The 17,781-nt window shown below is 39.6% G+C and overlaps 1 protein-coding gene across 1 annotated transcript; it reads right to left on the bottom strand.

The window, feature by feature from the left end:
* Positions 1–1,042: 1,042 nt before the first annotated feature.
* On the bottom strand, positions 1,043–10,724 carry LOC142204583 (poly(3-hydroxybutyrate) depolymerase-like). Its single transcript, XM_075275899.1, has 12 exons — positions 10,664–10,724; positions 10,427–10,546; positions 5,455–5,652; positions 4,619–4,713; positions 4,354–4,464; positions 4,232–4,264; positions 3,272–3,380; positions 2,526–2,582; positions 1,971–2,013; positions 1,715–1,840; positions 1,425–1,450; positions 1,043–1,110 (listed from the first exon to the last, which is right to left on the bottom strand). The coding sequence occupies exons 1-12, from the start codon at positions 10,722–10,724 to the stop codon at positions 1,043–1,045; spliced, it is 1,047 nt and encodes a 348-aa protein (XP_075132000.1).
* Between the last annotated feature and the right edge of the window lie 7,057 nt (positions 10,725–17,781).

The raw sequence follows: 17,781 nt of genomic DNA, 5'->3' as shown, positions 1-17,781 counted from the left end.
GGATGTTGCTTCCATTTGTTATGTTTGGCTTTTCTTAACTTAACATTCCACAGATAATGGATGCCTGTCCCTTTAACAGCTTTGAAGTGGAGCCCATATATATCTATAGGGACCCACTGTCCCACCAGCAATTGATGGTGTACAGAGACACTGCTGTCCTGGAATTCAGTGTTTTTAGCTTCACAAACAGTGACTCTACGTTGGGGAGTGGGTGGTGTGCTGACCATGAACTGGATCCTCCATCATAGATGTGTCTGGAACTAGTGATCTGAGGCCCTAAATTGTCAGCAACAGCTAAGGGTCCTCGATATTGAGAGGTTGAATGGAGGCTGCTGTGGCACTGCTGGACTGCCAGACCATGTAGTTAAGGGAGTGACCACTGGGGGTGTAACTGTTGTACTTGTACAACTGTGCCTGGCACTATCATATAGGTGCGACTGGTATGTCCATAGTATATATATATATATATATATATATATATATATATACTAATAGAGTACAGTCCCTGATGTTACTAAGACGACCATATATACAGTAAGTGACACTTTAATGTATAGGTAATGCTATAACATGAGCATTGCTGTATCTGGCAATATTATATCAGCATTATACTATAGACAAAGCTTTCTCTAATAGTGTCACATGAGTACGGCTGTAGTTGGCATCATCATGTTGGTGCTATAAATGAGATAGTATTATTATAAGGATATCCTCAGGGGTGGGTCTGGAGGTGTGGCTAAAGTACTCAGGGTAGATTTGGAGGCATGTTCAAGGTGCTCAGGGTTGGGTCTTAAGTTTGAAAAACCACACACTATATCCATTCTTTACAAGACAAGGGCAAAGTAAGAGTCAAATAGAAGAGAATTTATTGTAAGATTGTAAACTTGACTACAGAATTGTCAGAAAATGTAACAGCGAGATCCTGGATGTGAGGTAACGATAAGGGGAACTATTGCAATGTTTAAATCACCATATTTACAAGAAAAAATGTAACAGTCTGTTCTGCGGCATCAAGACCCCCCTACCCCTCCTGTCTTCTGAATTAGTACTGTCCCATGGTCCTCAGCATCATCCTCTCAATTCCAGTCATTTGATATCCGTTCTTGTTAGCTGAAAATAAAAAAGATATTCAATAAAAATACAGAAATGTACAAATTTTGAGTGACACTTGGATATCTGGGAAAGCTGGGTGTGAACCAATATGGCCTCCACTGCAGCACCTACAGAGGTTGACACTCAGATATCCTGAATGGCTGATCTACAAAATGTTTCAAATTCCCAGTATGCACTGAAGCAAAGATGACCCCACACACTTGTATGATGTCATCAGAAGGTGGAGCCTAAGCTGTAGGAACTTATAATGTGAAGGACTAAAAGTTGTCCTCAATTACATAAGATGTAAGATTGCAGAAAAGAAGTCTTACCGTATGCAATGCTGCTGTATCCCCACCTGTAGAGGGAAAGAAGGAGACTGTATCACACATACAATAGTCTTAGATACAGTGGCTTACAGACACCATACTAGCTAAGCAGACAGTGTCACATATCATAGGCTTAGATATACAACAGGATCACATAGAATATGCATAGATACCCATGAGAGGCTTAGATACATGGCCTAAAAGACAGTATCCCACATAACAGACTTAGATACACAGCTTAGCACACTGTATCACATAAAAAGTTGCTCAGAAGTCACATGTCTTATACTGACCAGTCCCAGCATCCATTGGGGTTAGACATGTTGGACTTGGCCTGAGGATACAGGATGATGAAGTTGTTCAGATCGGCCACCTGGTTGTATCCAGTGTATCTTGCGTATTTGTCACCAAGTTTTTCTCTGCAAAACAAAAAGAAATGTAAAAAAAAAAAAATTCCAATCATGCACAGGCCATTGGGCCTTATAGATATTCATGAGGTCCCATGTAGGTCTGAGCAAGTGTGATCATAATGTCGTGCCCAGTTCTCACCTTGCTTGCAGGCATCCATGGAAGACGATATGAAGCTTGCATTCTGAAAATGACAGAAACAACATAAAAGAAGGTAAAGGAATAAAGCAGAAACATCACTGTTCAAGGTATGACTAGTCTAAAAGGCCAATGGGAAAGGTAGGGGCACATTCCCTTCCACATCCCTACCCTTACTCATACACCTCTACCACAAGAACTCAAGACCCATTTTACCAACCTGTCTTTGTAACCATGTATTAAAGCGATAAGGCCCTGGATTAGACGGACTTTTTCATTCAACATACCGACTTGCAATTTTTAAACAGTTTTTTGGCTTGAATAATACTGCCATATAGTACACAGCTAACAAGACTATCACCACCAAGATCAATAGTAATTACCAGAGTCACTAAAACAGTTAGAAACATAATATGCTGTCCAGACTACCAGATACACCCTAATCCACCAAAAACTACCAATGGTACCAGGTACCACCAGAATCTTTAGATGCTGCCAGGACCTTTAAAAATCATCAAGACTACTAGATATCACCAGGGTCACCAGATACTACCTAACCTAATATTAGAAGCTGTTGGGACAACCAGATATTACCAGGACCAAAGCCATTAAATACTACAAGAGAATAAGAGAAAATCATGATTGTCTTAACAACCAGACACAACAAGAACCATGAGATAATACCAAGACCACCAAATACTACCACAACCACAAAATGCTACCAGGATCATGAAATATTGCCAAGACTATCAAATACTGCCAGAACCATGATATAATACCAAGACCATTAAAAACTAGAAAGACCACCAGCTGCTGGAATGCAAAGAACTGCCATATACTACTATGGGAACTGCATGTATTAAGGACCATAACATAATACCAAAACTATCGTATACTAGAAGGACCACTGGATTCTGCTGACCAACCTTGATACTTCCAGGGCCAGCATATACTATCAGGACCATGAGATAATACCAACAACATCATACACTACAAGAACTACTCAAAAAAGACAGAAGTACCTGATGTTGCCAGGACTTTCAGATACTATGAAGACCATAAGATAATAAGAAGGCCATCCCATACTACAATCTCAGGGGCACCTGATACTGCTAGAACTACCAAATATAACCAGGGCCATAAGATTAAGTCAAGACCAAACAATACTACAAGGAGTGCTACATATTTCTGGGGTCACCTAATACTACTAGGACCACTAACTACTACTAGGATCCCCAGATACCACCAGGATCATGAGATAATGCCAAGACCATCAGGTTCTAACAGCATAGCCCATTACTTACGTGCTCCACTCTGGCATGCTGCAGGAACGTAGATGTATCCAGCAGTGTCCATCCCATATGTTGAAGGGGCAGCCAGTTTAAAGAATTCAGTCTGGTCAAACAAGATCAACTGAAAGAGAAGACAGTACATATTAAAAAGAAAGATGTGGAGGTTGAGAATTACTCAAGGTCTACCAAGGTCCCTCAGAATCGGACAAGATATTAAAGAGGTTCTCCACATAAATGTGTTAGTATGGAGAATCCAGTGAAAACTCTCCAACTCTCTCCAATTGAAACAGACTAGATTTGGGGTAAATGGTTAAGAGGAGATAATAAGATTTACCAGTTATCCCCGTTCTGGCTATGACATACTGTATGTGTTAAATATACAAATGGCACTTGGGGACCAGATAGAAAATTATGACTACAACTTGCTGACCTCTGGAATTATACAGAAAAACATGGCTACTTTCTTTCAGAAACAGAGCTACACCTCTTCAAGGGTTGTTTCTAGTATTGCAGCTCAGTTCTATTATAATGCCAGAGACAACCGTAACAGGTTATGACACTGTTTTCAGAAGAAAGTAGCCTGGGTAATTGCCTCCTACACATGTTCCTCCCCTTTTTTAAGTCCCATCAGCCATTCAGCAGCTCCAAGGGTGGTCATGTCACTCAATATTCTGCAGACAAGTCATTTTTCTTAGGCGATAGGGGGCAGGGCTGACTTCTTTTCATCTCCTAATGGGGATGCCTATGGGGACATGGATGCAGATCCCTATTAATTAACAAGGGTAGGACTATAACAAGTAGAAAATGAGGAAAGAGGATGATGACCTCCATTGAGAGATGGAATAGTTATGTTATGATATATGCTACACAGGTAAACCAGAGGTAAGCTAAAGAAGTGATATGGGACCTAGATATGTTGCGTTACGCTCAAAATGCAGAGTTAGTTACAACCCATTAAATACAACTTCTTACCTGTCCGGTGAGTTGAGCACCACTGCTTGGTTTCTGCAAGGAAACAGTGTAGACATTTATATGTTACCACCTTGTGTTATCATATATCTTTAGATTTCAAAGACCTAGAAGACCCCACTCACCTGCAGCCCCCCATAGATGTGGTTGAGAGCTTCATAGGCCCCATTGTAGTCACAGTTGTTGATATAGTCAAGATTGGTTGAACCACAGGCACCTCCATAGAAGTCTGTGGGCTGTAAGACACCACAAATAACATAAGTTGAAGGAGGAGGTAATGAGCACAGAGGAAGACAGATTCCACTAAGAATGAAACAGGAACCTTATATAGGGAGTGGGACTACCCAATAACTGTACTATCTTGTGGATATCTATCAATATTGCTCTTACCATTCCATGCTGAGCTGCAATGTCATACACAGTCTTGATACCTCCAGGATTGGTGATGTAGGATGCATAAAATTCTTCTTGTTTCTTCACCACACCTAAAATAAAGAACAAACTGGTTGGAAAAAGATTGGGACCCACTGAAACCAATAGACAACACTTGATTTCAACTTCAACCTTTAGATGAGATTCCTCCAGCTAGAATCCACCTCCCATGAGCATCTGTACTACGGGAGACCTTCAATCTAAAAAGGGTAGTCCAAACCAGACCACCCCAACAATAGACATTAAGGGTAAGCTACATATGAAGAACTACTACTACAAGTACACATTCCCATTTATGGTGGACCAACCATTTGTAAAATTGAGAAGGCCAATATGTATTCTATGATCTAGGTCCCTTCTTCTTCTGACAAAATAAACTAACATTGATGTTTATTGGAGTAGGTCTATATAAACTTGCATAGACAGTCCTCATATGGGTTTTCCTAATAAGGTAGTAGTTGCTATGGGGCCTATCTCCACTGTAAAATATTCAAAGGTGAGGACAAGTTAGAAAACTTGTAGATGGTTGTGAAATGAATGTGTTATGGTCTTAAGTCCTCTGTTCACTATTGGATGTAAAATGAGTAGTCAGTCTATCGGGCCAAAGCCGGAGAGTCTGGTGGTTGATGGAGCCATTGGTCAATCTCTTACATTACATGTAGAAGGTGGAGCCCAATGGTGGACATTTACCTGATCAATAGATATTCTAGGGTAGACCTCTTTCTGCTCAACTTGACCTTACGTGGAAGGATCCAACAGGCAGGCAACAATTGGGTCTATATTATCAGACTCACCTGGAACTACGACATTGTCACGAGTTCCAGAAAAGATGAACACTTTGCTGTTGGCGAGATTGGACAAGGGATCGACGAGTAGACTGTTGACATAACTCTGAGCCTTGCTCTGCAGTGTAGCAACATTGATACTTGTAGGGAGTTTCATACAAGCATTGGTTGCAGAGATCAAGCTTCCCTGGGCACAGTAGTATGGTCCTGTGGAGACATTGAAAGAGACCGCACCATTGAAAACATCAGAAAGTAATCATAATAATCTTAATTACAAAAGGATTATACCCAATCACACCAATGACAAGTAATGATATTTCTGTATTAACTAGAAAAATGGGGATATTGGAGGCAATACATAAGAAATGTTAATTCTCAAATATCAAGCTAAAGTAGTTTATCTTTAACAGATACATTTATTGACTTTTATTATTGACTGTAGTTTAGTAAAGCCAAATGTATTAAAGTTTTAGAATATTGATAAAAATTGTATTTAATAATGTCATGTTAACATTTAATATATTAGAATCTTTAAAATATATGTCAAACTTGTTTAATGTAATTTGATCTAATTGCAAAGTTCTCCAAATATTAAAGACATTGAGATATAATATAATAATGAATGAATTAATTAATCCTAAGGTATTATAATATTATTTTTTATATTAAGGAATTCTATTCAATAATTCAATCAAATCGGAGTCCAGGGTTTGAATCCAGGAACAACATCTGCAAGGAGTTTGTATGTTCTCCCCGTGTTGGCGTGGATTTTCTCCCATTCTACAAAGACATACTGATAAGGAAATAAATGTACATTGTGATCCCTATATGGGGAACACAATCTACATTAAAAAAAAATAATAATAATTCAATCAAATCAAATATATATAGAGAGAGAAAGAGAGAGAGAGAGAAAGAAAGAGAGAGAGAGTATTTTTCTATATTTTTTTCAATAAATAAATATTAAATAATAGAGATCCTTGTGATCATTTTTGCAAATATGGATGAGACGCATTGATCAATATATAATATTTAGCTGTGTTATGTTGGATGTGATATTTTATTTATGTTTTTTTTTTTGTTTGTTTGTTTGTTTTTTTAAGTCGGAGTAATAAATATTATTTAAATATTAAATAAATTGTGCCCATGTACAATGTAGCAAATCCTTCTATGAAATCAATGTGCAACCATATTCAATCAGCTTTTTCTAGTGGTGACTGCAGACAGATTATTATTCAGTACCTATACGTCAAGGTATATTAAAAATCATTATAACATTAAACTCATTATAGAACATCTATTTATAGTCGACATACTCTTTAGGGCTATTACATAAAATAGAGAGGACACCAGGCGGAGAGGCTGAAAACGCTCACGGGCGGTCACCTTTGAAAACCCATTCAAATGAATGGGTTTTAAAGCTGACCGCTCGCATGCCGTCTGCTGTCCAGTTTCCCCGGGGTTTACCACGGACACCCCGGGGCGGTCAGCAGCAGCAGTGTGAGTGTCACTTTACTTAATAGAAACTACAACTCCCAGTATGTACACCTCACCTACTACCAGAAACTACAACTCCCATTTATATCTGTGGCCCTGGAATTGGCATTGTGGATTTGTGGCCTGTTTCCTCTGTTAACACATCACACTGGGAATGATCCCAGTAGTCAATGACAGGGAGATCCTACAACTACTCCTCTCCTGATAGCTGTCACTGACTGACTGAATGAGAGACATGTCCTAAAAATAGCTGGACTATGGATGTTGCTTCCATTTGTTATGTTTGGCTTTTCTTAACTTAACATTCCACAGATAATGGATGCCTGTCCCTTTAACAGCTTTGAAGTGGAGCCCATATATATCTATAGGGACCCACTGTCCCACCAGCAATTGATGGTGTACAGAGACACTGCTGTCCTGGAATCCAGTGTTTTTAGCTTCACAAACAGTGACTCTACGTTGGGGAGTGGGTGGTGTGCTGACCATGAACTGGATCCTCCATCATAGATGTGTCTGGAACTAGTGATCTGAGGCCCTAAATTGTCAGCAACAGCTAAGGGTCCTCGATATTGAGAGGTTGAATGGAGGCTGCTGTGGCACTGCTGGACTGCCAGACCATGTAGTTAAGGGAGTGACCACTGGGGGTGTAACTGTTGTACTTGTACAACTGTGCCTGGCACTATCATATAGGTGCGACTGGTATGTCCATAGTATATATATATATATATATATATATATATATATATATATATATATATATATACAGTCCTATGAAAAAGTTTGGGCACCCCTATTAATCTTAATCATTTTTAGTTCTAAATATTTTGGTGTTTGCAGCAGCCGTTTCAGTTTGATATATCTAATAACTGATGGACTCAGTAATATTTCAGGATTGAAATGAGGTTTATTGTACTAACAGAAAATGTGCAATATGCATTAAACCAAAATTTGACTGGTGCAAAAGTATGGGCACCTCAACAGAAAAGTGACATTAATATTTAGTAGGTCCTCCTTTTGCCTCTAGTCGCTTCCTGTAGCTTTTAATCAGTTCCTGGATCCTGGATGAAGGGATTTTGGACCATTCCTCTTTACAAAACAATTCAAGTTCAGTTCAGTTTGATGGTCGCCGAGCATGGACAGCCCACTTCAAATCATCCCACAGATTTTCAATGATATTCAGGTCTGAGGACTGGGATGGCCATTCCAGAACATTGTAATTGTTCCTCTGCATGCATGCCTGAGTCAATTTGGAGCTGTGTTTGGATCATTGTCTTGTTGAAATATCCATCCCCGGTGTAACTTCAACTTCGTCACTGATTCTTGAACATTATTCTCAAGAATTTGCTGATACTGAGTGGAATCCATGCGACCCTCAACTTTAACAAGATTCCCGGTGCCGGCATTGGCCACACAGCCCCAAAGCATGATGGAACCTCCACCAAATTTTACAGTGGATAGCAAGTGTTTTTCTTGGAATGCTGTTTTTTTTGGACGCCATACATAATGCCTTTTTATATGACCAAACAACTCAATCTTTGTTTCATCAGTCCACAGGACCTTCTTCCAGAATGAAGCTGGCTTGTCCAAATGTGCTTTTGCATACCTCAGGTGACTCTGTTTGTGGCATGCTTGCAGAAACGGCTTCTTTCTCATCACTATCCCATACAGCTTCTCCTTGTGCAAAGTGCGCTGTATTGTTGACCGATACACAGTGACACCATCTGCAGCAAGATGATGCTGCAGCTCTTTGGAGGTGGTCTGTGGATTGTCCTTGACTGTTCTCACCATTCTTCTTCTCTGCCTTTCTGATATTTTTCTTGGCCTGCCACTTCTGGGCTTAACAAGAACTGTCCCTGTGGTCTTCCATTTCCTTACTATGTTCCTCACAGTGGAAACTGACAGGTTAAATCTCTGAGACAACTTTTTGTATCCTTCCCCTGAACAACTATGTTGAACAATCTTTGTTTTCAGACCATTTGAGAGCGGGCTATCCATGCTCGGCGACCATCAAACTTAACTGAACTTGAATTGTTTTGTAAAGAGGAATGGTCCAAAATCCCTTCATCCAGGATCCAGGAACTGATTAAAAGCTACAGGAAGCGACTAGAGGCTGTTATCTTTGCAAAAGGAGGATCTACTAAATATTAATGTCACTTTTCTGTTGAGGTGCCCATACTTTTGCACCGGTCAAATTTTGGTTTAATGCATATTACACATTTTCTGTTAGTACAATAAACCTCATTTCAATCCTGAAATATTACTGTGTCCATCACTTATTAGATATATCAAACTGAAACGGCTGTTGCAAACACCAAAATATTTAGAACTAAAAATGATTAAGATTAATAGGGGTGCCCAAACTTTTTCATAGGACTGTATATGTATTTACTAATAGAGTACAGTCCCTGATGTTACTAAGACGACCATATATACAGTAAGTGACACTTTAATGTATAGGTAATGCTATAACATGAGCATTGCTGTATCTGGCAATATTATATCAGCATTATACTATAGACAAAGCTTTCTCTAACAGTGTTACATGAGTACGGCTGTAGTTGGCATCATCATGTTGGTGCTATAAATGAGATAGTATTATTATAAGGATATCCTCAGGGGTGGGTCTGGAGGTGTGGCTAAAGTACTCAGGGTAGATTTGGAGGCATGTTCAAGGTGCTCAGGGTTGGGTCTTAAGTTTGAAAAACCACACACTATATCCATTCTTTACAAGACAAGGGCAAAGTAAGAGTCAAATAGAAGAGAATTTATTGTAAGATTGTAAACTTGACTACAGAATTGTCAGAAAATGTAACAGCAAGATCCTGGATGTGAGGTAACGATAAGGGGAACTATTGCAATGTTTAAATCACCATATTTACAAGAAAAAATGTAACAGTCTGTCCTGCGGCATCAGGCCCCCCCTACCCCTCCTGTCTTCTGAATTAGTACTGTCCCAGCATTTGTGATCCCTGTATGGGGCACACAATCTACATTAAAAAAATAATAATAATAATAATAATAATTCAATCAAATCAAAGATATATATATATAGAGAGAGAGAGAAAGAGAGAGTATTTTATATATTTTTTTCAATAAATAAATATTAAATAATAGAGATCCTTGTGATCATTTTTGCAAATTTGGATGAGACGCATTGATCAATACATAATATTTAGCTGTGTTATGTTAGATGTGATATTTTATTTATGTTTTTTGTTTGTCTTTTTAAGTCGGAGTAATAAATATTACTTAATTATTAAATAAATTGTGCCCATGTACAATGTACCAAATCCTTCTATGAAATCAATGTACAACCATATTCAATCAGCTTTTTCTAGTGGTGACTGCAGACAGATTGTTATTCAGCACCTATACGTCAAGGTATATTAAAAATCATTATAACATTAAACTCATTATAGAACATCTATTTATAGTCGACATACTCTTTAGGGCTATTACATAAAATATTAAAAACTCTGTGTACCTCCAGCAAAAAGTCCAGCTCCAATAACCCTCTTAGACTGGGCAACATGGAACTGGCTAGCCATATATGACCCTGCAGACAGTCCGGAGACAGAGATAGCACTTTCAAGATTGTATTTTCCTGTAAGAAGTAAAATACTGAAATTAGGATGGCTCGGCGTTGCGTCCATTCACTTATGGTTTGGAAATCCAATGGATTATTTTTTTTCTTTTCTAAATATGAATAAATGGTTCTCACCAAGCTTTGACTGTCCATAGCAGTAGCCAACCAGGACGAGCAAGATGATGAAAGCCTTCATGTTTTCTTCAAGATCTTCAGGATACTTAGTGGAGACTGTCTCGTCTAGTACAGGAGGCGTAGGGTTTTTATATAACAGTAAAAACAAGTCCCAACCTTTTTCTCGATAAGGCCAGATTTGAAGGCCTTGAAAAACATCTGTGAGAACAGCTTTAGCTTTAAATATAGGGTCACTCCGATCAAACAAATAAGATTGAGCTAAGTAACCAAATAGTCCTCCTCCATTAAAGACACATTAATCTTCTCCGTCAGGAGGCTGATAAAAAGCTAGAGGTCTGAGGAATCATGAAATTTCACTTTTACCAAGTCTGTACTTTTAAGCAGAGAATATATATATATATATATATATATATATATATATATATATATATATATATATTTTTGTAGTAAAAAAAATCTAATAATTTAATAAAATCTGTGATTAAATACATCCTATTAATATTATAAATGTGAAAGTTTGTGGGTTTGTGAGTTTGGATGTTCGGATGTTTGTTCCTCAATCACGGAAAAACCGCTCCACCGATTTGGCTGAAATTTTCCACAAACATAGTTAATACACCCCATTGCGCAATAGGCTACTTTTCGTCACAATAGCGCACATACGTTTGTGCCAGGACCCCCACAAAACCCAAACTCACATCACTATCTCTGCAATCTCACACACTTTGGACCATAGCAAGCCACAAAATTCCTATTGCCCTCTACAGCCTCGCCCCTAACCCCACACAATCTCATATACATATATTTTACCACTTTGCCCCTCACCTTAACGATACTCCAGGAGGCTCTCTTTAACGCTCCGGAGCAGCCATGTTTGCCGACCCCCACTGCTCTGACAATCCGCGACACCGCCCACCCATGTCAATACCCCTAGGCGGTCTAATAAATGCAAAAAAAAAAAGTTTAAAAAAGTAAAAAAAATATATAAAACAAAAGAAAAAGGATTAAAAATTCAAATCACCCCTCTTTCCCTAGAACACATATAAAAGTAGTTAAAAACTGTGAAACACATACATGTTAGGTATCCCCACGTCCGAAATCGTCCGCTCTACAAAGCTATACAAATATTTTTCCTGTTCGGTAAACGCCGTAGCGGGAAAAATGGTCAAAAGTGCCAAACCGCCATTTTTTCATTGTTTTGATTCTGATAAAAATTTGAATAAAAAGCGATCAAAGCAATAACATTTCCCAAAAATGGTAGAACTACAAAGTACACCCGGTCCCGCAAAAAAAGACGCCCTATACATCCCCGTACACACACGTATAAAAAAGTTACGGCTGTCGGAATATGGCGACTTTTCAAAAAATTATTTTTTAACACAGTTTTGGATTTTTTTTTAAGGGGTCAAAATGTAAATAAAACCATATAAATTTGGTATCCCCGGAATCGTAACGAAACACAGAATACAGGGGACATGTCATTTTGGTTGCACAGTGAACGCCGTAAAACCAAAGCCCGTAAGAAAGTCGCAGAAATGCATTTTTTCTTCAAATCCACCCCATTCTGAATTTTTTCCCTGCTTCCCAGTACATTATATAGAATAAATAATGGTGGCATCATGAAGAAAAATTAGGGGCCACACGGTGGCTCAGTGGTTAGCACTGCAGTCTTGCAGGGCTGGAGTCCTGGTGTTCAAATCCCGCCAAGGGCAAAAAACCATCTGCAAGGAGTTTGTATGTTCTCCCCGTGTTTGCATGGATTTCCATACCATATTCCAAAGACATACTGATAGGGAAAAATGTACATCGTGAGCTCTATGTGGGGCTCACAATCTACATAAAAAAGAAAAATTTGTCCCAGGAAAAAATAAGACCTCATATGGCTCTGGGAGCGGAGAAATAAAAAAGTTATGGGGTTTAGAAGGAGGGGAGTCAAAAACGAAAATAAAAAAATGCCATCGGCGGGAAAGGGTTAACTTCAAATACTTCTGTCCCAAAGACACTATGTAAAGTTTCTCACAACACCGTATAGCAGCTCAAATACAAAGTAACTTCAACACAAAAGTCTCACGTATTCTCTGAATTACAGCAAAAACAAAATACAAAGTTACATTTCATATCCCATACCTTATACACAGTACGAAAACCTTACCCACACCTGCATATACCCACTTCTACAATCACCGCAGACGAAGTCGCTGGTACCAGCTAGTTACATCATATATAGTATACCATATCTATTGCTGTTATGATCATTGATACATTAATATTTGCCACACAGAGAATCTCCAATGATATCAAACACATTCTTTTAGTATTACACTAAAATGTTCTACCCACCGCATAGACATTGTGATCCCTTGAATGTATTTTGTTCTGGAAAGCCATTGTTCATATACTTTATGCGCATAAAAAATCTCCAGTCATGAATACAATGTCCATAGCCTGGACTGATGCTCTTCACCATCAAGCATCCATTTTCTAGTTGCCCTTACATATAGAGCTTGTGAGGCCCCTTTTATACTAGTCCATTGAATTAACTGTAAATATTACACAGCCTAGCCTTGCTTCTAAAAATACAACACATTATATGGGCATTATATACTCAACATTCACATCACGGGGAGAAGCATTTATTTGGTTACAATTTAACTAGTCCCACCAACACAAAGATAATTATATAATCCCTAAAATAGCTAGGATACGTAAGATTTAGGCACCGTGAGAGCTTGGCCTGTCCTCATAAATGAAGCTATATTCTTCTTGCTAAAGAAACTGCAATGACATTGCTCATAGACTGAGGATGCCATTTTTAGCAGCCCCTGTGAGAGGGGTGGAGCTAAGTACGGACAAGACCCAGGCTAAATAGAAACTTGAGGTCAGAGTTTGTGTATGTATTCTAATTAATGTAAGTATAAGAGCAAAGTAATTCTGATATTTCACTTCAGACAATTGTCTAGTTAAACAGTAAAATTCTGCTTGCCTATATTGGCTACTAGGGGGAACTCACTGGATATATTGGTATTTTTACCGTTAAAGGTGAATTCCTATTCACAGTATATACCTTGTTTCTCCAAAAATAAGACCTACCCCGAAAATATGCTCTAGTTTCTTTTTTCAGGGTTTTTGGAGTAGGTTAGAAATAATGCCTACTCCAAAAATAAGCCCTAGTTACAGTCAGCACTAGGTTATGTCACGTGACGTCACTAATAGGTATACCATAGCGCCCAATCATCCTGGACAAGTGACCCGCTACCTCCCTCCTTGGCAGGGCAAAATCCACTAACCCACTTCCAAGTCCTTCTCCAGATTCCTGGCTCCTGTTCCCTGAGTGTGCCTCCTGAGTCCGCCTTCCCAAGTGCCGCCTCCTGGGTCCTGCCTACTATGCTGTGGGCTTGGCTACCAACATGACCAGACGTCAGGTGTCACCCCTGCTTGCTCCTTTAGACCCAGCCACTCCACTGCAACATCTCCCCCTTATTGTAAAGGAGAGGAGATAAAATAAGCACAGTACTGTTATATGTTCAAGATCAAGACAGAAGCGTTGTCAGAAGAAAGTCTCGTCTTTCTAAAAAGAACATGGTAGCAATTATGAAAAATTGTAGTGGAATAAACCCCAAGACTTTTGTAACAATGTCATTAGACAGACAAGACCAAGGTACAGATTTTTGGCCATTATGCATACCACCATTTGCAATAAAAACCAAACCCAACCATATCAGCAAAAACACCTCATAGTGACTGGGGACGATTTGGGACTGGTTTTGAAACCACAGGATCTGGACACTTTGCAGGCATTGAGTTGACCATGAACTTCTCTGTATTCCAAACTATTGGAGAGTCAATTGTGAAACCATCTACACAACAGATAAAACTTGGTTGAAACTGGATAATGTAATAGGGCAATGACCCTGTGTGCCCCAAAAAATCTACAACAATGGATGGAGAAGAATCGCTGTCTTATAATGGCCCAGTCACAGTCCAGACCTCAACTTAATTGAAATACTATGGATGGACCTTAAAGGGTCCTGGACGTCATAGCCAGCAAAGAGTCTCATTTTGAGAAGAAAGCCCAGCAGAAAGACCCAACTGCGATGGGAGGACACTGGGAAAATGTGAGTAAATTTTTTTAATTTTTTTTTACCTCCTCTGCTCTATTTAAAATAATTTTTTTTTTGCCTGGACAGAAATAAATGAACGCAAACCATAACAATGTGAGAAACTGATAATGTCATCCAGTAATTCATGACTGGTTATTACTGAAAAGGAGGTTCTACAAACTTTACAACCATGGGGGGCACTTAGTTTTTCACACATGGCATTTCCATTTTGGCATCATTATTTTTTTTAAAAAAATGACCCAATGGAATCTGCTGTGTGTTCATCATCTGAGGTTGGATTTACAGACTTTTAAGACCTTCTGAGGACCAGATTTTTTTTATTACATCCTGATGTGTAAAGTCAGAGAATTCAAAGATGGTGGACTTTCTTTCCTCCATTTATTCATGTTTATGGAATTTACAAAAATAGCCAAAATGGAAATAACTCTTTACATCTTGGAATTTGGAAGAGTAAATGATACAGGTCATTCATAATGTTGTTTTTTCCAAATCTCTATTTTCTTGTGAACCATTCCATAGACAAATAAATAAGAAGCAGGTGCGAGGTCGCCATATATTAAACCCTATCTGTTCAATCCGGCCTTGGCCGCCATTAATGAGTTACCAGCTACAAAAACAGATTATAGGAGCTAAGATTGTTTATATTAAATTCTCGGACTCAGTTAAAATTAACATAAATAAGATAAGTAATTCCATATGGACGTGTTGTCCGTACATTAGAGCGCCTTGGGAGAACCTTCAGTGTATTGAGCAGAGGTGCGCCTGGCTAATCTTACTGTGATTGGACCAATTCAGATTAACCCTGTACACACCTATAGCTGTTGTTAAAACATTCCAGAACAGTACAAAGAAAAGTCTTACCCCCCAAACTAAGATCACTGTATACATGGTAGGGGCTGGCTATGTTATACAGCTGACACCCTCCTGCAACTTCAGCAATCATAGATAAAAAAAGACATCTTAGATGCTGTAATATCAGCTGCGGCATCTGAGTGGATAGACAGGGTATAACCTCCCTTGGTCCCCTTACCATCTTCCCTATCCCCTCCATTATGCAAATGCTGCATTCTAAGGGGTTATAATAGCAGACTGTGGCCAAGTGAAGGACCCTGGATTCGCCATCTTAGTAAACCTATTACAACCTGATGTAATAAGAAGACGTCACAGGCACAACAAACTGCAATATAGAAGTGTTTTAGTATATTGTACAGATTGTGACATAGTCACGACTGCTAGGGGAAGTAGAAAAAAAAAAAGAATGTTTAAGGCTGGGGCCCCATGGGACGTAAACGCCGCGATTTGCCTGCAGCGGAGACGCTGCGGGAAAAATTACGGCGTTTTACAGTGCAAGCAAAGGCAATGGGATTCATGTGAATCCCATGCCCACTTTGCGGAAAAAAAACACAGTGCGACTTTGCAAATCGCAGTGTATCAATTATATCTACGGAAACGCCGGCGGCTTTCCCGTAGATGTAATGTTAAGAGAAATTCTGCAGAGGAAAACTCTGTGAACTTTTTCTTCCAAGCACTGCGGAAAAAAACGCAATGTGATCACGCAGCGGTTCTTTCTGCAGCGCTTTAGCACTGCGATTACGGCCGTGGGGCTTTAGCCTAATAAAATTTTCTTAAATTATATTTTTTTTAAAAACAATTTTAAAACTTCAACCCCCTTTTTCCAATTAAAATAGTCTAAAAAAAATAACAAAACATAATTGGTATTGTCATAACCAGTATGGCAGAATAGCTCTTACTTAAATAAACACTATTAAAAATGTATATGTATTCCCAAATTTTGTTTAGCAATAAAACTAAAGCTCCTCCCACAAACAATAAGCCCTCACAAAACTCTGTTGGCAGAAAAAGAAAGATTATGAATGATAATCTGTTTTCCCTTAGCCCAAACAGCAGCACAACTGGGGTATTCCTGCCCCTATGAGCTGTTAGGACAGGTGGAATTTTTAATTACCTAACAGCTTTTGACCTCTATAAGAGGCCGGAAGACCTGCTCCTCCCTTGTGTTAGTAACAAGTATGATATACAGAGCAATCTATGCCAAGAGCTACACACACATACACAAAATCTGTACAATAGCACCTCTTAGGGAGGGAGCCTTGTGCTGCTGTTTGGGCTAAGGGAAAACAGATTATCATTCATAATCTTTCTTTCCCCCTACGCCCAACAGCAGCACAACTGGGGATTTAGCAAGTATTATCTCCCCTAGGGCGGGACCTCCTGGCAGGCTGATGCCAAGACGGAGTGCCCAAATGCTGTAGCATCGGCCGTACGCCAGTCCAATCTGTAGTGTTTGGCAAAAGTCAGCTGTGAGCTCCAAGAGGCTGCAGCACATATCTGCTCTAGAGAGAGGAACCGTGTCTCTGCCCATGATGTCGCCACTGATCGGGTGGCATGGGCTCGTAGGAAATCTGGAACAGGAAGATTCTGAGCCCGTAGGGAACAGCTGATAGCTTCTCTGATCCATCTAGACAGGGTTACCTTTGATGCTTTAGCGCCTCTATTGTGGCCAAACACATTAACCAGAAGATTCTCTGATCTTCGGAACGGTGCTGTACGATCCAGGTAGATACGTAGTGCTCTTACCAGATCCAGGGTGTGTAGATTCTCCTCCTGCTCAGTGGCAGGGGAGGGAAAGAACCCCGGTATGGTGATCACTTGATTGGTGTTCTGAAGTGTGGGTACCTTCGGCAAGAATCCTGGAACGAACCTTAGCTGTACTCTGTCAGGAAAGAAAGTTATGAAAGGTTCGGAGGCTGCTAGAGCCTGCAATTCGCCAACCCTCTTGGCGGAGGTTATTGCCAACAGAAAGGTCACTTTAAATGACAGGTACTTCCAGTCCACTTCAGATAATGGTTCGAAGGGGGGCGCACATAGCCCTTGTAGAACCGCGGCCAGGTCCCACCTGGGGACAGGGGGCCGTACCTGGGGGCGGAGCCTGGCAGCCCCCCTAAGGAACTGTTTGACAAGAGGATCTTGTGATAA

This window comes from Leptodactylus fuscus, chromosome 5 (genome assembly GCF_031893055.1).
Source record: "Leptodactylus fuscus isolate aLepFus1 chromosome 5, aLepFus1.hap2, whole genome shotgun sequence".
In the NCBI taxonomy this organism is placed as follows: Eukaryota; Metazoa; Chordata; class Amphibia; order Anura; family Leptodactylidae; genus Leptodactylus; species Leptodactylus fuscus.
This window is presented reverse-complemented; position numbering and strand designations above follow the sequence as displayed.